This window comes from Macrobrachium nipponense, chromosome 4 (assembly GCF_015104395.2).
Source record: "Macrobrachium nipponense isolate FS-2020 chromosome 4, ASM1510439v2, whole genome shotgun sequence".
NCBI classification, from domain to species: Eukaryota; Metazoa; Arthropoda; class Malacostraca; order Decapoda; family Palaemonidae; genus Macrobrachium; species Macrobrachium nipponense.
In genome coordinates, this window is record NC_061100.1 from 13841873 (window position 1) to 13862139 (window position 20267).

Sequence of the window (20267 nt, forward strand, 5' to 3'; positions counted from 1 at the left end):
CCAAGAACGAGAACCCTCAAATCCTTGGCCTAGGAGCTTTGAAGTACAAGGATTGTCTGCATTAGTAGGCGAGGAAGCAGAGAGGTCTCTTTGCCCAGTAAGAAGTTTGAAATTCTATCTACAGAGAAAGAAAAAACTTAAGGGCAATGATGTCAACCTTTGGTGCTCTGTAAGAGATCCAAGGAGGACACTTTCGAAGAATGCGCTTTTTTTCTTTCTTTATCAGAAGCCTGGTGAAAGAAGCGGCATGCATATGTGAGGAAAGTCAATACAAAGTTCTTAAGGTCAAAGCTCATGAGGTAAGAGCTATTGCCACGTCATTGACTTTTAACAAAAACATATCCCTGAGTAATATTATGAAGGCAACATTCTGGCGTTGCAACTCAGTCTTTGCAAACCACTATCTGAGAGACGTCAAAATTACGTATGAAAAAGTGACTTCGGGTTAGGCCCGTACGTATCGGCGGATTCGGTGCTGGGGCAGGAGCTGAGACATATCCTTAGTAGTATATATTTTTCCCCTTGTTAGGTTGTAAGTTTTGGTTGTTTGAAAGAACATGCGGGTAGGCATGTTTTTCATTTCGTAGTGCTAACAATGATAGATTGGTTAGGTGATCGGTGTATGTTTGAGCTCCTTGCAATGATAGTGGTTAGGTTTCTGTCATATAAGTGGGCTCGAATCCCCGTTGACAGATCCTGCTCGGATTCTATCAAGTAAGCGGACAACCAAATCCCTTTGATAGACCCAAAGAGTCTGTCAGCTGTAGGTCACGCCCTCGCTGAAGCTCTTAAGGCAACGCAGACTCATAGACAGTAACTACGAAGTCTTCTGCCTAAACAGGTAAGAACCAAGGTTGTTTTTACATCCTACAACTAGTGTTGTTTTCCCCTTTTTTCCATATTTATATTGCTGTCTCTTTCCCTCCACCAAGGGTGTCAATCAGCTAAGTATATATCTGACAGGAAAGTTCATGTACAAAAACAAAAATGTTATTGTTAGTATACAATAAGGTTTTGTACATACTTACCTGGCAGATATATACGATTGATGGCCCGCCCAGCCTCCCCTCAGGAGACCTCGGAATGGAAGGAAAAATTCTGGCTGGAAAGGTGAGATTGGTTCTTACATCGCCAACCAGCGGCGGGTAAGGTAGATCACCTGACCTACCTGTCGCGTGTGCCGCGAGTTTTGAATTCTGTCGTGACGTCAGAGACGTATAGCTAAGTATATATCTGCCAGGTAAGTATGTACAAAACCTTATTGTATACTAACAATAACATTTTGCAGTATGTGAAGGCTTAATGGGACACGTTTTTGAAGTTGGCTTTCAATCCACACATTTAATAGTTTTTCCATTTCGTCTATGGGTCCACTTTGTTGTTTGATTCCTTATTCACAGCTTTGATCCATCAAGGTTGCTGAACCCTTTACTTCTTCAACGAATACGTTTCCTTATCCTTTGCAAAATTTCGTCCTACAGAATAGAATACAGGTAAGGTGAAGATCGCGGGCTATTACACTCACTTTCTTCCCCCCTTCAGACTGCTTTATCACTTTCATTTTCATTTTTAGATCAATAGCTTTTCTTGCTTTCTTAGCAGGCTTGGAAATTGAGCAAGATTTTCTTTTTGAAGACATCTTTGATTGGGGTTTGGAGCAAAGAAACAATGTACAATATAGGCTAACCACAAGGACTCAAACACACAGAAACACTGCCGAAAGCTGAGCATCTCTCGGAGGTAAGCGCGCTCCCGTTAGCGGAAAAAACTGTCGTACGCACGCTCGACGTATTTAATCCAAAATATAAAATTAATATTATTATATTTTGTCATAGCTGTCGTAAAGTCGGTCTGTCATAAGTTGCATAGGGCGTAAGTAGACGACTACCTGTATACAGTATTATCATCAGATGCTCCTCTACTTATGAATGAATTACTTTCTGAACGGCTGTTCATAAGTTCATATTGTTCCTAAGTTAAACTTCCTGTACTTTAAAGTCAGTACGTTCAGTATTATTTGTGTGATGTCAAGTGATTCATCTTATAGTGGCGTGTTACATCAACCATTTTGTCACCACTTTCTAATCTCTTTATTACAGCAACTTTGGTTTCCATTGAGATGGCTTGCCAGTTTTGAACACTACCACTCTCATCAGTGGCCTTGCGCTTGCCATTAGCTGTGATGTATTAATGGATGCTGTAAATATTTCACAATAAAAACACGAATGAATCGCAGCACAGGAGATGAAATCTTAGCACTAGTGTAGGTACAAAGAAGCTGGGATGCATAGTGTCTCTAGCTTCAGTACAATGTTGTCCAGCGTTGATAATGGCAGAAATGAACTAAGTTGAGGCAGGCTCTCACAACAAAATTTGGACTCGTGGATTGCGTCCCGGAGCACCCTGAACAAATATTCATACCTTTGAAAAATCATAAGTTGACGAGTGTCTATACTCAGGCCAACCTTTGAATGCCCAGTTCCCTAGCAGTTGAGACGTGGTCTTCGACCAGATCTCACCTCGGATGCGCAGGCATTGCCAGATCTCACAAATGCCTTGCTTACAATCTCAGATTGTATTAACTGGTTTACCAGCTTCCCTTGGAAATATCCTATTGTTAAGACCGAAGGTTTGTTAGCTATGAAAAAGACAAATTAATTTTAAAATTTGTCATATTTATTTGTCAAGAACCTTACCATTTTTAATTATCATAATGACATATACTTAACTTTTTCAAAGCCACTATCTTACCTGGTTTGTCATGTTGGCATCTTCTGTTTAGATTATGAAAGAACTACCTTCATATTATTATAATAATTCCATTCTCTTCAGCTTCATTTTTTTCCATTTCTTTATTTTTTAAAGGACTATGCAATAATCACATAATCCCTCTGTGATATCATAAATATTTTCTTTTCTCTATGGTGTTTAGATTTTTTTGGGTTTGTTAGTGGTAATTATGATTTTGTAGTATGTAACTACTCCATGTATTGTGCATCTTTTTGTATAGTATATCATAGAAGCTGTGTTATAAATCGAAGAAATGATAATCAAATTACAAGACAAAATGCAAATTTTTATGTACATTTTATTTCTTTTGTAGGTTGCTGCTGTCGAAAGGAAAGGTGGATACAATCAGCTTTGTGATATATGGGCTGTTGGAATCACAGCTATTGAATTAGCAGAATTGCAGCCTCCCATGTTTGACCTTCATCCAATGCGGGCTCTGTTTCTCATGTCCAAAAGTGGATTCAAGCCACCAACCTTAAAAGATAAATCGAAGTGGACACAAAACTTCCATAATTTTGTAAAGGTAAATTGTACAGTATTGTGAATCAGCTTCCTTAGAAATCTGTAAGCAGTAGATAAGATTTTAAATGTCATCTGATTAATGTTTTCATTAGACATAATTTTCACGTAGGTATTGCATTCCATTACAAGTCATGCTGTATTGTTGTTTAGTTTCCTCCATTTGTACATCGGACCTTTTTTATTTATAATTACTATATTGAAATAGGTTTGGGTGTATTTTCTTAATGTATTAACTGGTAATGATTAAAAACTTTTAGTAATGACAGCAGACTTCAAGGTTACTTTTTTGTTTTCAGTTGGCATTAACTAAAAATCCCAAAAGAAGACCTACTGCAGATAAGCTTTTAATGCATCCATTTGTAGCTGCAGACCTTCCAAAGTGGTTAGCGATTGAGCTCTTACAAAAAGCTCATAATCCACAACACTCGTATCCACCCGAGCTAGAGGTATGTTATGCTTTTGTTTTTAGTCATTCTGAAAGAATGTAATAGCTTTGTACACTTTATTTTCTGTATTCCCTTGTAGATTTCTTACCATTATTAAAGGTTTTACTGCCTCATTTTGTAAATGTGAGATAGAAATTGACAGGCCTCATGACCAACCTTTTCACCCTTAATTTTGGGTGTATATATAAGACCTGTGAGAACTATGCCCATAACATGCTTAATAGAAAGGACTTATGAATATTCTATTTTGGGACTTGGGAAGTCATCCAAAACTAACTACCTTTACCATAGTGTTTACCGTATATACTCGTAAAGAGTGATCCCGCGTATCGTGTAACCCCCAAATTTTCCAACATTAAAAAATAATTATGTATCTCATCAGGTTAAATAAGTTAAAATAATAAAAGAGAAAGATTAAAGTATCATAAGTAATACGTATTATACTTGTTGTATAACCATTGAATCAGTAACAACAGCTGTTTTGCTTGCATTTCAACCATTGTATGATAGTGAAAAGTCACCATAGATATGTTACAAATGACGTTAAGTAGAATAGGCCTGATATATTTTTACATTTTACCCATATTCCCTATGGAGAAAAGATCTGCAAGGAAGAATACTGGTAAATTTAAGCTAGAAATTGTAGCTGAAGCTGAGAAGAAAATGTTCAAGCTACTAATGACTATAAATTATCATGCATCAGCAACATGGATGAAAGACCCTTGAAGTTCAATATGCCATCATACTCAACGGTAAATAAAATTACTGGGCATGAAAGAACATCGTATTATGATGAAATTAAGTGAAAATAGCAAACGGTATCTGTTGATTTTTTTACACAAAAATTACCTAATACCATTAACAAAAAATTATTAATTGTTCCGATACGTAATACAAACCATCGGTCCTTTAACAATAGGAAGTAGCTAGCGGCAGCTGGAACGGTCGTAAGCTTCGAACAAGGGGAGAACGGTAGTTAACTGCTTGTCCGACAGTCGCGTGCCGCGCGACTGGGAGGTAAACAAATCACTTTTGCTTTCGGCCGCGGGTGTGAAGGACGTGTTCGTCATCGCTCTCTGCCCGCTTCATCGTCGTATGCTTTGTTTATATTGTGTTTTCTACTAATGGTTTGTTTGACTTGAAAATGAAACTAAGTACACTGTTTTCATTTTCATTACTTAATTATGAACCAACATGGAGCTATCGCCGTAGATGCAGCGATTTCCTCTCTTTTCATGAATTGAACCCTTGAATTATGTCTCGGTGCCGAGGGCGGGCGCACTCGCGCCGAGTCATGTATTTTGGGCGAAAGTGTGTAATTGAAAAATGTAAGTACTTTTTTATTTCATTATTTTTTATTTTTGCCCTGTGCGTTCGTTACCGAGAGCGTGATTGCGCTCGGCACGAGCCTTTTATTTTGTATGATAAAATGCAATGAAAGTGGATTCGCAATACAGTATTCTTTTCATTTTCATTTATTTATTTGCATAAATTTAATTTGGATCAATTTTTGCTCTTACCCGGGAATTGATCCTTACGATTTTTCTGTGAAAGTGAAATCGCAAGTGCAGTATTCTGTTTCATTTCATATATATTTTATGATAGCATCATATTATTTGGATCAAGTTTCCGTTCTTACCCGGGAATTGATCTTTTCCCCTTTAAGTTCTTTGATCTTTTCGATAAGTTCTATGAAGTGAATCGCAAGGGCAGTATTCTGTTTCATTTTCATATTACTTTTCACTGCTGTGCGGGGGTGGGGGAAGCGAAGGTCTGCCAGGAAGTCGTCGGAAAGCTCTCCCGCGACTCCCTTGGTATCCGATTCTTCGTCTTCCTTCCTGCCCCCCGCTCAGCTTCTCGTTGTATTTTGTATTTGGGGTCTTCCTTGCGTTCGGGGTGGGGCATGTCTTCCCCCCGTGCGTGAGGGAACCCCTCTTACTAATCTATCTATCTGCTACCGGGCAGGTGCTACATCCGTGGGAGACGACCTTGGACAGGTATGGACCACCGCGGCGGCAGGGCGTGCCTAGCATCCACGGGCTTGCTGCAGCGTTTAGCGAGGTCTGGGGCGGTCTCCATTACTACTACGGCCGCTTATGCTGCCCCCCCCTCCTGTCTACACTCCCCATGCTGTGTCGGTGACGCCGTCTGCCGCTACTAGGGCCCGCCGCCGTACCGAGGGGGGGTTGCCGCCGCCGCCTGTTTTCTTTCATGTTGCCTGCCCCAGACTTCCGCTGTTCCAGCAGCTCGCCCCTGGACCGGCCGCCAGTACCCAGGTTCGCTGGCTGCCGATGATTCTACGAGGCGATCGCTGGGCTGCCGCTGATGTGATTCCCGCTGCTGATGTGATTCCCGCTGTTGGCTTGGCTGTCCCTTCTGGGTCTACCGCTGGGGGGGGGGGGGGGTTGCCGCTGTTCCTGCCGCTCCTGAGCTGGTTGCTGTTTCTGTCGCTCCTGGTTCCTGAGCCTGTCCATGCTGGTCCTGCCACGGTGTGTCTTCCCCAGTCCCAGGTCCTTCCGGAAAGGTGCAGTCGGGGCCGTGTTGCTTCGGCAATAGCCCCGGCTCCGGCCTGGATGGAGACCTGACGACTGTCCTGCGTGAGCTGACGAGGAAGAGGAAGAAGAGGAAGCTGTCATCTTCGTCTTCATCGTCTGCTGCTGCCTCTTCCCCTTTCGACTTCTAAGGCCCATAAGCAGAAAAGAAGAAGGCTGCCTTCCCCCCTAAAAAAAGTCTCCTTCGGGAAACTTCTAAGGGCCCCGTCCACCCGGTGGGACGGGGGGTCCTTTCTGCTGGTCCTCCTGCTCCTTCGGGAGCGGGGTCCGTCTCCCCTTCCGTAAGGAAAGATAGACGGGGACCAGAGGAGTATCGGTTAGTCTCTGGTACTGTCCCTCGCCTGGTGCTAGCGGCGATGCCGCTACGCAGGTTCCGGCTCGGTCTCTCGTTCGCGTGAGAGATCCCGAGTGTACGTTCTCCCTCGGGAGCCCGTGCAGCCAAGTTTGTGGCGCCAGAGTTCGCTCGCGCCAAGACGCGGGCACGGAGCAGAAGGCTGGTGAGAGAACCCGCTCAGGTGACTCTCGCCAGGCAGCGGCCGCTCTTGCAGCGACCAGCTGGTAACCCCCTGTTTTCCCCCCTAAAAGAAGGCTCCTTCGGGACCTTCTAAGGGCCCATCTCGCTCCGGCGATTCGGGGAGCTCTCTGCTGGTCCTCCTGCTCCCTCGGGAACAGGGCCCGTCTCTTCTTCTACCAAAGGAGAAGAAGACGGGGACCAGAGGAGTACCAGCTTCGGCTGGCACTTCGTCGCCTGTTCAAGCGGTTCTGCGTTTAAACCAGGATCCGCCTCGGCTTCCTCGTTAGTGAGAAGTACCGAGTGGACGGCCGCGGGAGACCGTCCAGCCAAAGTCTTGACACCCGAGCTCGCTCGCCGTCAAGACCGAAGCGCGAGTAGAAGACTGGCAAGAGTCGTGCAGATGACTCTCGCCAGGCCAGTGACGCTCTTCGCAGCGACCAGCTGGCTGCTCGGGGTTGACGTGACGGTCCGCTGACCAGCCACGAGTGAGGCAAGGAAGGGGTCCCCCGCGGCCGTCGGTACCAGCCACGGCTGGTACAGCGGCTCGACGCGCCGAGAGGACGCTCGCCGGTCTCACCGCGACAGCAGAGCCTAGCCGGTCACCTGACGCCCCGCTCCCATCGGGACCGGGCGGGGGAGGTTACGGTAACAGCAACAGCTCGCCTGACGCTAGAGATCAGCGTCGACGTTTCTCAACCGAGCCTCTCGCCCCAGGCGAGCGGCAAGGCTAGGCCTGCTGCTGATCGCCACCGCGGGTTGACGATCAGCAGCAGCCCTCCAAGCACGCTGGTCCTGCCCAGCGAGCTAGGGGGGAGCGTCAGGTTTGCCTCTCCTGTACCTTCAAACCTCCTCGGGCTACACGGGAGGAGCGAGGGGGGTACCTATGAGTGATCGCGAGAGGTGCGCCGCTCGCGATCCCGCTATGACGCCGTATGGACCAGGCACGGTTCTAGGACCGACCAGGACATACGCGCAAGTAGCTGGAGGCGACCGTCAGGGGTCTGCCGCTGTTCCTCCTTCCTTCTGAAGGAGGAGTATCTCGGGATCTGTTCTTGCTGGAGGGACTGGACGGTCCTACTCCGCAAGACGCGGTTACTCCCGAGATACAGAGGAATTTGCAGAAGTCATTAAGCTGATTCGTCAGCATAAGGGTGACCTTGCGAAAGGATCGCCGCTCCCAACCAGCAGAGCCCATGTCTCTGCTCGAGGTCGTTTTGGGGCCCGAGAGGGACCCCAACCGACTGGGTGGGTCTGCCGCGATCGGAGCTTGCCGATTCTGTCTCGAACCAGTCTCTCGTTCCGGCCGACAAGAAGGATCTCTCAGTTCTGGCCGTCGATCAAAGCTACTTCCACCTCCTCTACTGCGACAGCGGCGTTTCTACGTGTCTTTCGGACACCGTATTAAATACTCCTTCGGTCCTCCTGAGAGGTTTCGACCTCGCGAGGACTGGAATGAGTCGGAGGACGGTATCGGCTCTCTCCCGTCATCCGTCAGGTCGATCAGCCCCACCCAGACGACGTTCGCAGTGGCGGCAGACCCTTACCTACAGTGAGAGTTCGTAACCCTCCGCGGGAAAACGTTTTCTCCTGACGATACGTTTTCCCAGACTCTGAGAGGCCATCGCCGCCAGGCGATGGCTGCTCCTACTCTCCTCCAACTGCTATTCCACTGGGGAACGGCGGGAGCGAGTATCCAATTCCTCCCCCATTCCCTCTCTCCTTACGGCTACGAGGGAAAGGGGAGGGATCCCCCTACAGAGATTTCTCTGTAGGACTCCCACGTTCGGGACTTGCGCTACCGGGGGGACCTTTGTGGGTCCTACCTGACGTAAGCCCCGGTCGTCCGTTGAGGAGGGATCCTGCCCCATTCTCGATTTCTACGGAATCGAGAGGACCACCAGCCGATATCGTTTGACGAATTCGGTGGGGGTTTCGCAGACTGCTTAGAATTCTACGGAATTTCTAGCGCATTCAGAGTGTTCGAGTTTTTTACGATCTTCCAAACACTTAGGCGAGACCACGGTCCAAAGTGAGAGACGAGAATCCCCGATATGCTTACACGATAATCGGGAAACCTCGCCTATGCTCGAATTCCCTGGAATTCTAGCATTGGGAAGAAGACTGCTGCTGTGCGAAAAAACTTTCTCACAGTAGGCAACCAAAACCTGGAATAGAGAAGATCGGACGGGAATATCCAGTTTGGCTTGAACTATCGTCTTTGTTTCTGTTCACCATTGAAGCTTTCCTTCGAGGAAGACTTCCTCCTTCACTCTCTTTGATAGAGATCCGAAGGTGGTCGATCTCCAATTCCTTATTTTTGTTTTCTTGAAAGGAAGAATTTAGGATGGAGATCGTTGTTCAGAATCCTACAAATATACTACGTATATTAACCTCGCCCGACATGATTCTACTAAGCATTGAATTGTCCGAGGGGGTAGGCGCATATCCCTAGTTAATCTACGGATTGCGACTTAGAAGAGAAGTATTCTAATTGAACTGCAACTCGGGGGTTGCCTGCAACCTCCAGGAGTTTTTGCAGTTTCAATTTTATATACTTATGGTTTTGTCCACGACAAACACCATTTCAACTTTTATATTTTCCGAAATTTCGTTTCGCCCTAAAATATAATTGCTCGAGCATATCTTTTATGGCCGGTAGTTCTAGCCGAACGCATTCCTTCGTGGAATAATGGATTACCTGGCAACTCAGGATGACGAGTCAGCGAGAGCTCAGGCTCAACTACTGCGTATTGAACTGCCTGACAGCAGCTCAGTATCAGCTGGGCCTCCGAGATGCACGGTCAGTTATGTCCTCTCTCTCTCCCTGCTTGATTGACTACCGAACCGTATCTCGCCCAACAATCATGGACTTAGGTCTCTGATTAACGGGGATTCTCGCAATAATGAAAGGACCATCTACTGCTGTGACGCTAGATTCCATCGCTTCGACATTGCGAGAATTTTTCAACAGAGATATCTTTGCACTCTTTCATCTTTTCTGTTTACCGCACGGTAACAGAAGCTGTACCCAAGTCTCCCCGCTGCATCGCACTGCGATAATGCGAAAATGATTTGGCAGACATCTGAGTTTTTGTCTTCAAAATATCTCGTATTCGTAGTGTAACAATTGTTCATTGTTCAACCCGAATTACAAGATGTGCGAAGACATCGCCTACTCTCCGACCTGACAGCTCTACTTCCAAATGTTCAGCCCTGAGAAAACAGTTCTTCAGGCGGCTTTCCCTGTGTTTTCATTACTGAAGAACGCCCCGCTTTCATTGCAACTACGACTTCTCACCCGGACAGCAATGAAATAGCGGTTAGCGTTTTCAGTCATTTGTAAGCACAGGTTATGAATCTTGAGAATCCTTCTCTCGATTCGTCTGTGAAGACGTAGGTTGCATCAATATCTACCTTCGTCTTCAACGGTACATAGTGTTGTTTTCTCCTTAGCTGAGATTCAACAACTATGAGATGTTTTGCCTTCAGGGACCTCGGTCTCTAGAAGGCAACAATTGACTTTCGCTGTTTGGGCACATGCCCTTTAAGAGAATAATCACCTCGCTGTCCGGCATTGGTGATCAAAAACAAATACATTATTTGTTTGGTCTCTCGGCATAACCCCCTTTAAAGGCGAAGGTCACGTGACTTACTCGGATGCTTGGAACCAACAATTGCCTCTTACCCGAACGCAGTCAGTCGGCAGCTGTCACGCCCACCCCGAGTCAGTTACGAACTACGCTGTTGACTTAGTTCGGTTTTGTTACAGAGCAATCATTACTTCGTTTTTATAGCTTGTCACAGTAACCCATACCATCGACACCCACCAAATGGAGTCGGTGTCCTATCCACTACCGAAGAACTTCGCTGCATTGGGGATAGGAAGGATGCGAGGACTCTTCGTGGCAAACGGACAGACCAGTATGGGGTACTGGACATCAACCGAAGTAAGAGAAGAGGGATAGGTCATGCGGGACTATTTCCTTCTTTTCCTCTTGAGGAACTGCATGACTTCTCCTGCGAAGTCAAGCATCCAGGGGATGGGGATCCGTGACGCTCGATTTCGTACCGAACTTCGTAGCGAAGACTCAAGAACCCTTCGGTCCCTGACGATTGGTTCGAGTTGTTCACAATCCCTCCCTAATGGACTTCGACGCCTTCGATGCGAAGAAATGCTGCCTTGTCCGCAAGAACTTTTCCGTGGCGCAGGTACTGAAGGCAGGGGTCTGGTCCAACCAGACCACATGCCCTTCCTTCTCATATTTGATATTGCCCCACAGGTCCTTGGATATTTTTCCTTGGGGACCCGTGGTGGCTGCTCAAACACGTTGTGTAGCGAACCCAGACCCTCGCAGGTGGCTGAACAGCATCGAGTCCTGGTGTGACCGTAAGAATGGATGAGTGAATGAGAGTGTGAACTGGCTCCTCTTCCCATCTTTTTCTTCCCCTCTACCTGTGGTTAGAGGGCACGGTCGTCACCCTTGCTGGATAAGGACAAGATGCAGGTGAGCTACTCAACACGAGCCCCATCCTATCCCTTTCACTAGGGATAGGAGCGTATATCCACCACTTCCTCCAACAAAGGGGGTGGGAGGAAGTGGATGCCGGCTTGAGACAACCCATACTGTATGTTGCCTCTTGCAAACAGGAACAAGTTCTTGCTTTGCTGGTACGAAGAGATACGCTTGCCCCTCTCTTAGTACTCGGCCCAGAGGTCTGACCATTGATCCTGCGTGCACCCACCCGATCAATCGGACAGAGGCTTGGATCCCTCTCCCTCGCTCTTACGACGCAAGGAGGCATTCCAGGGATGGACGAACACCAGTCTGTTCATCAAAAGACTCAGATTCCTCCCACCAAGAAGTGAGTCTTCCTATTGTTAAAGGACCGATGGTTTGTATTACGTATCGGAACAAATGACAATTTGTCGAAAATTGCATTTTTCCTAACTATACAAACCTGAGGTCCTTTACATATAGTCCCTCCTCATGCCACCCCTCACTCTGCGTATTTTGCATGGGCCAAAAGCAAAAGTGATTTGTTTACCTCCCACTGTCGGACAAGCAGTTAACTACCGTTCTCCCCTTGTTTGAAGCTTACGACCGTTCCAGCTGCCGCTAGCTACTTCCTATTGTTAAAGGACCTCAGGTTTGTATAGTTAGGAAAAATGCAATTTTCGACAAATTGTCATATTTAGTCCTATTTCAACTAAAAGACACTTCATATAATAATAACCTTGTCCCATATAAATAAAGTATCTAGAAAATCACTCTGAACTGTGTTAAATATGGCGAAATAAACTTGCCTCATAATCACCCTCAGCTGATTCCCAAACCAAAACATTGATTGCTATTTTGTATTTTCTAATAGAATTGCAATATGAGAATATGTACGTTGAATATTATTGGATACAATGGAATAAAACATAACTTTAAAAGAGCCATGGAAAAGATGCATATTTGTTTTGTTTGTATTATGAGCGCATAATTGGGTAATTAAACATCACTTATGCAGCAAAAACACTTTTTTTCCTTTTTTCATGTTTTTTTCATTTACAGTAGGACCTCGATAATCGCAGGGGATAGGGCCCAGAAGTAAATACCCGTGTTATCCTTGTACCCCCCTCAAAAATTGCTAAAAACTGCCTACCTTAATAGTTAACCCACCCAAGACCACTATTCCAATCTTTATAACTGCCTACTTTAGTTCAGACACCAAATATGTCTTCAACTATCACCTTAAACTAAATTCAAGATAGTTTCAAAGTTTTTTTACAACATTAGTCTTAAAAATATATATAGTATACGTGCTACTGTACATATGTAGCCTATTAGCCTATGGATTACAGCTAGAAGCCTACATATGCATGCTCATGTGGGCCTCTTTTCTTCACAACACGTTAATATATTACACGTAATAACCTTCATCTGACTTTTAGGCTTCTTTCCCATAAGAGTAAAAGAATCGGGGCTTTTGGATGCCACATAATTGACTCGTTTATATGGGTAAAATTAAAGAATGCGGCGAACACAACTTCAATAACAACATAAAATGTGGGCAGGCCAGTGTTACCAAATGGGAATGGCAATTTCTTGCTAGATTTCACTCCATAAAGTGCTAAAAAATTCACTTGTTCATACACGAAACAAACCTTCGGTCTTAACATTAGGATTTACTAGCGCCAAGCTGGAAATCGGTAGAATTAAAATTACACTTGTGAGATCCAGGGACTAATGGCATCTATACCAGGTCACGGGGCATGTATACCCAGAATGCCCACGGCTACCTGTGACCCACCAGTTATTTTCCTACCGCCTTTAAGATAAGACGTGTTACTGTCTATCTCATTTAAAGCCGGTTTTTCAGTTTGCCCGTTCTTTATCCATTTCATTTTTCATTTTTTTATTTTTCATTCCTTTTCTTTCTCCAAGTGTGATCAGTGTGTGGTAAGAGTGTATACGTGGTATGATGGAGAATTTTGCCTCAACATCGGGATCGTCTACTGTTTCGAAGAGGAGACAAAGGAAATGCCCAGGAGTCGGTGGCTTTCCATGTTCTAGGTTCCTAACTTCGGTGTCGACGGATCCTCATCCAACGTGTAGTAGGTGCAGGGAAAACGTATGTACGGTTACTAATCCGTGTTCTGTTTGTCGCGGTTGGTCGGTGGAACAGTGGAAGAAGTTCTATGGGAAAAGCCAATACAAAAGGAAGGGGGTGACGCCATCTTTGGATGACCAAACCTTACCGGCTTCTTTTGTATTGGTAATAAACCAGGCTGCTCCATATGTTTCTCCACCTGCTTTTGATTTGTCTCATACCCCTTCGGTTTCTCCTAGCGGTTCTGTATCGGAAACGTCAGGAGGGGCCTTGGGTAATTTTATGAATAATTTGCACTCTCCTTTGTTCCCAGCAAGTAGAGGGGGAGATCCGCCATCTTTGTTCCAGGCCCCTGCTACTCAAGCGCATAGGTTAGATGGTACGTGGTCAGCGCTAGGCCTACCAGGCGTACCAACCTTGGATGGTCTGCTTGCGCATTATATGACGTCACGGTTCCAGCAGGGTCCGGCAGCGCTGAATGTTCCTCATCCCCCGGGTTTGCAATTTATGGGAATTAATGCCGCGGCTTCACCATCCCACTCAGTATTTACAGCGATGCAGAACGTGGGAGGTAGTTTGGCAGCAAACGTGCGGTTGCCAGCAGAAACCTCTCAGTCTCTCCCTACGAGAGGGATGACGTCACAACATACGTCACACTCCGAGATGGCAGGCGTGATGACGTCACAGACCGATTCTCGCCCTTTTTCGCTGCACCCAGACGCTAATACGCCTTCTGACCCGTCAATGGAAACTGTAATGCAGAAATTACAGGATATAGAGAAGAGAATGATTAAGAGAGACAAAAAGAAAAAGTGTGATTCGCCTTCTTCGTCTTCTTCCTCTAGTGCGGCGTCATCGCTAAGTCCGATAACGTCACGGCGAGCGCCAGTCAAGCGTTGGAGGAGGATTCGGGAGTTCCTGGCGGATCCTCGGGCCAAGAGGAGAAGAATCAATTCTTCCTCTTCTTCGGACGAAGACTGTCATTTCCAAGTCAGCAAGAAGGTCGGAAAATCAGTGGCTATTAAGCACAAGGTTGCCAGACGAAGCCGTTCGCAAGAGTCCGACAAGCGAGAGAGGTGACGGCCGGCGAGCTAGCGGCCGAGGCGGAGTTGCCAGTTCGGATCGCAAAAACTGCGATACCTCTGGTAAAATCGACGTTGGCGGCGAAAGGTGCAGCAGAGGATGGAATGCAGGTCCCAGTTTCGCCCGTAAGGCCGTTCAAAATACGTATGAAGGACGATAAGGCTCCTATTAAAAGTACGAAAAATAGAGAGTTGGCAACCTCGGCGGATACGTTCGTGGAAGGCAGTGTCCGTCTGGATAGAAGGTCGAGGCCGGGCTCGCCGACGCTCGAAAACGATGCCAATACTAATAGAGACGAACTTATCTCTGTCTTAAGGGAGCCTTCATCTTGGAGATCTAGACGAGATTCTCGCTCTAGATCCGTGAGCAGAGAAAGAGTGAGACGTTCTCGTTCCCCTGCTGACTATCCGGGATCGAGCCAACAGCGGCCAGCAAAGATCAAAGAGACCGCGGCCGTAGTAGGGCAGGCGCCGTGGAATTCCGGGCCGTCTGTCAGAAGATAGAGGCGAGACAACATCCCTTGTGACGAAGAATGGTACACTAGAGCCAGAGGAAGGAGAAAACCAAGAGTTTCTGGCCTCGTATGCAGAGGTGATTGATTTGATTCGTCAATTCAATAACCTTTCGGAGAAGACAGAAACACCGGCCAGTATGCTTCCTCCTGGAATTGACATGGCATTTGGACTAAAGAGGGATACCAAGGTGTCGTATGAATTGCCTTGTTCGAGTCATGCGGAATCGGTCTTGCAACATGTAAACGCAAAGATTGCAGGGAGGGATAATTCCTTAAGATCTAATAGATCATTTTAATTTATTCCCCCTCCAATGATAAAGCAAAGGAAATATTATACGACACCGAAGGTCCTTTGCTGTCTAGACAAATGAACCCTAATGTTGTAAGGTTAAGGCCTGGATTAACCTTGGATCAGGTTAAAATGGAGTGCCTTCGATGACGTACCAAGAGGCTGCTACGTTAGAAGCAACAGCTTCTTCTGTCTTTCAGGGCTGCTTCTTGGTTAGACCTTTGGTCAACAGCAGTGGCGAAAATTGCATCCTCGGAAGCAACAAGGAAAAGTAGTGTGGGATGAACCATTGTTCATTAGATTACTACAGTCAGGTTCCAGGCGATTGCGTACCTGACAACGTAAGTGCCAATGTTTGGGCAAATACCCTGCTAATGAGGAGAGATGCAGCATTGGCTAGACTAAGCTGCAATGTGGATTTGGATTCCCTGTTAGCAATGAGGAATGGGGATATCTTGGAATCGCAACTGCTGTTGCCAGAGGTCATACTGGAAGAGGCGATAGATAGAAGAAGGATGGACACTAACGATAGGTTGGTGCAACAGGCAGTTAGGAAAACATCTAACAGTCAAACTACTGGGCCGTTTGGGGGAAGAAACAACAGCAGATGTCTCGAAAGAAGACAGTGAGACATAGCATCCCTAATAGAGTCACAAGACCCTCTTCCCCAAAGAGGATGACTCATCGGCCCTTTCACAATAGAAACAACAGAGGAAGGGGCAATAGGGGAAGAGAGAGGCTCAAGAAGATAGGATGGGCGCCTCCCATCACTCGGCCACACCAGTGTTGCCTGGCAAATCACTGGAAGGTGTGGCAGGAACTAGGGGCAGAGCAGTGGGTGGTGGATGTTCTCAGGATCGGGTTATTTGATCCCGTTCGAGGTAACCCCGCCCCTGACAGATCAACCATTACCCCCACGTCACTTATGCCCGCAAATCTCAGAAGGCCACTATTCTGCAGGACGAATGAAGAAGATGATGGAAAAAGGAGCTGTGCAACAAGTATGCAGTCCGACAAAAGGCTTCTACAGCAGGATTTTCCTGGTACCCAAAGCCAACGGGGAGTGGAGGACAGTAATAGACCTGTCAACGCTGAATCTGTTTATAAGGAAAACCAGTTTCAAGATGGAAACTCCGAAAACGGTTCTACAAGCAGTCAGAATCGGAGACTTTATGCTGACAGTCGATCTAAAGGACGCATACTTTCAGATACCGGTCCATCAGTCTTCAAGGAAATTTCTCTGCTTCAGTCTTGCAGGGAAAGCTTTCGAATTCAAGGTCCTGTGCTTCGGATTGACAACGTCTCCTCAAGTTTTTACAAGATGTTCACCCTCGTGTCGGCGTGGGCGCATGCTCAGGGGAATCAGGCTAATAAGATATCTGGACGATTGGCTGGTGATAGCAAAGTCCAGGGAGAAATTACTCAAGGACAGGGCGCCTCCTCCCGCAGCTTTGTCACAAGCCTAGGTATTGTGAATCAGCAGAAGTCGCAGTTGGATCCAAGTCAACGTTTGGAAATATCTGGGAATGGTGATAGACACAACACAAGCCAAAGTCTTCCCGACGACCAAAGAGTAGAGAAATGCAAACAAGTGGTGAATGCCTTTCTGAAAGCAGACACAGCCAGCAAGACAGTGGCAGGTGGTGCTGGGAATCCTAACCTCCCTGGAGAAGCTAGTACCACAAGGAAGGCTACACCTTCGGTCCCTACAATGGAGGATTAAGGAGTTTTGGTCACCAACAGTAGATCACCCGTACGAGCAAATTCCCTTGTCGGCAGAAGTGAGGAAAGACTTGCTGTGGTGGGTGAACGACGACAATCTGACAGTGGGTGTCCCCCTTCAACAATCCTCCCCAGACCTCTTGCTGTTCTCGGATGCGTCACTAGAAGGCTGGGGAGCCCATATGGAGGAGTTGATGGTGTCAGCAAAATGGAGTTGCAAGGACAGAGAACTCCATATAAACGTGCTGGAGTTGAAAGCAGCTTTTCTGGCTCTACAGGAATTCAGGGAGAGAGTAAAGGGACACTCAGTGGTATTGATGTCAGACAACACCACAGTAGTAGCTTATATAAACAAGCAAGGAGGGCTAGTTTCTCGGCAGTTACATGTGATGACAGTTCAACTTCACCAGTGGGCTATAGAGAACCTGGTAGACATCAAGGCCAGGTATATTCCGGGAAAAAGAAACATAGTGGCCGACAAGTTGAGCCGCAGGGATCAGATTCTGGGAACGGAGTGGTCTCTACACCAACAGGTAGTGGACAGGATGCTCATGTTGTGGGAAGGACCGATCATAGACCTATTCGCAACCAGGTACAAGAAAAAGTTGGAAGTGTATTGTTCAGTAGTCCCGGACACAGAGGCAGTAGCAGAAGATGCGCTACAACACCCCTGGGACAATCTGGACGTGTACGCATTTCCTCCATTTTGTCTAATCCGTCAGGTTCTGAACAGGGTAATGCGGTCTTCAGAACCTCAAGATGACCCTGGTAGCCCCGTTATGGCCGAAAGCAGAGTGGTTTCCAGACCTACTGGAACTCCTAGTAGATGTGCCAAGAGAGTTACCTCCATGGAGCAACCTTCTGTGTCAGCCTCACGTGGAGAGGTACCACCAGTCGGTGAAGTCCCTATCGCTTCACGGGTGGAGACTGTCAAGTATCTCCTCCGAGCGCGAGGGTTTTCGCAGAAAGCAGCAACTCAGATGGCAAGTAATATCAGAAAATCATCTGCGACAGTATACCAAGGAAAGTGGTCAGCATACTGTGATTGGTGTCGTAGAGGGAACGTGTCTCCACTCGGTACCACTATTCAGCAGTTAGCAGACTTTCTGATATATCTCAGAACAGAAAAACATATGTCTGTATCTGCAGTGAAGGGGTACAGGGCGGCTCTAGCCTCAGTCTTACGAATGAAAGGAGTGGACATATCGTCTTCATGGGAGTTGGCCATGCTGATGAGGAGCTTTGAACAGTCATGCCCACCAAAGGAGCTAAAAGCCCCAGATTGGGATCTGACCAAGGTACTGAGTAGTCTGACAAAACCCCCTACGAACCACTAAGGCAGTCCACGGATAGGAGCCTGACCCTGAAAGACAGTCTTCTTATTGGCCCTGGCGTCAACCAAAAGGGTGGGGAGCTACATGGCCTCTCATATCTCATAAAGCACTCGAGAGGTTGGAGATCAATGGTATTTGAGTTTTTCCCAGAATTCGTGGCCAAGACCCAAAATCCAACAATAGTAGACGGCAGATTCGACTCCTTTAACATACCTTCCTTGGCAGACTTTGTAGACAACGACAAAGCTGAGATGCTCCTGTGCCCCGTCAGGGTACTAAGGGAGTACTTAAAGAGAACAAGGCACCTCAGGCCGGGGTGCCAGAGGTTGTTCGTAAGTACAGGACGGAACAAGAAGGAAGTGTCCAAGAATACAATATCGTTTTGGCTAAGGGAGACGATCAGAGATGCTTATACGGCAGAAGACAGAGGGTCAGATAGCCAGTGGGAGCTAGAGCTCTTGACATCAGGGGTGTGAGTGCTTCCCTGGCATTTAAGAAGAACATGTCTGTGGATAAAAATTCTGAAAGCTGGTGTGTGGAAACGCCAAACAACTTTCTACCTCATTTTATTTGAAAGATGTTGCCCATAGATCCTTGGACACCTTTTCCTTGGGTCCAGTGGTGGCGGCCCAACAAGTGATATAGTTCATCCAGTGCCCCTGGTGGGTCAGTTTGCGTCTAGTCTAAGATGAAGGTATGAAAGTAGAATGAATGGGATGACTGGTCTTTTTTTCTTTACTACTTTCTTCCTACTCCTTTAACTACGGGCAATATGAAGGAGAGTACCGTCATGTGCTGGAACGGACTAGATGCAGGTGAGATGGTCAGCCATACTGTGAAGCTATCTTAGCTGATGATATACTTTTCAGTAGCAACACACCCCTCTGGATAATAGGGAAAAGAGGGGTGAAGGTGGATCCAGTTGCAAGGGACAAGAGTAAACAGTAGAATGGTATCTACACCCAGTGGGAGATAACCAATACAGGCGGCCCGCGGTTAACGGCGCAATCACTCAACGGCGAATCGGTTTTACGGCGGTTGTCAAAAATATTCATTAAAAAAATAAGGCATTTTAAAGGTATCTTTACGGCACAAAATTTCAGTTAACAGCGCCGCTAGCGCCGTTGTCTAACGAGTTCATACATATGTAGAAATGCCGTTCAGACCATAAAGGTTATGCAAATTATATTAACAAATTTTACGGAGAGTTATTACGTAGGTATTAGGGTAAAATATATGCCTCTGACGCTGTTCTCTGCCGAAAATATCGAGTTACATAAGTGCAAATTTAGCTATGGATGTGTCGATTCATAAATGTTCATGCTTTTGTTTAAAATGTGTATGAAAATGTATTACGTGAAAGGCATTATTATTCTGTACAGAAATTAGATACAAAGGCAGCTTTTGAACTGCCCTTCACGTTATCAAATACGATGTTTTTTCATGTTCTTTCTTGTAAGCCGCCGCCTGCCGCTCTTTTCCGAAATATCGATTTAAAAAAAGTGCAAATTAGCGATCGATGTGTCGATTTTATAAATGTTTATGCTTCTAAGTTTAAAATGTATATGAAAATGTACTACAAATAGGGTATTTTTATTTCTGTGCAGAAATATGATAAAAAGGCAGCTTTTGAAACTCCCCTTCAAGTTATCGACTACGATGTGTCGATTCATAAGTGTTCATGCTTTTGTTTAAAATGTGTATGAAAATGTATTACGTGAAAGGCATTTTTATTTCTGTACAGAAATATGATACAAAGGCAGCTTTTGAAATTGCCCTTCACGTTATCAAATACAATGTTTTTTCATGTTCTTTCTTGTAAGCCGCCGCCTGCCGCTCTTCCGAAAATGTCGATTTAAAAAAAGTGCAAATTATCCATCGATGTGTCTTTTATTTTATAAATG

General features: G+C 46.0%; 1 protein-coding gene across 1 annotated transcript in view; it reads left to right on the forward strand.

Annotated features, from left to right (window-relative positions):
- LOC135210722 (mitogen-activated protein kinase kinase kinase kinase 3-like) overlaps nt 1–20267 on the forward strand; it is a 365691-nt gene that overhangs the window by 123654 nt on the left and 221770 nt on the right. The window contains 2 exon segments of the mRNA XM_064243517.1: nt 3104–3313; nt 3609–3758. Coding sequence (XP_064099587.1) covers nt 3104–3313; nt 3609–3758 — 360 coding nt within the window.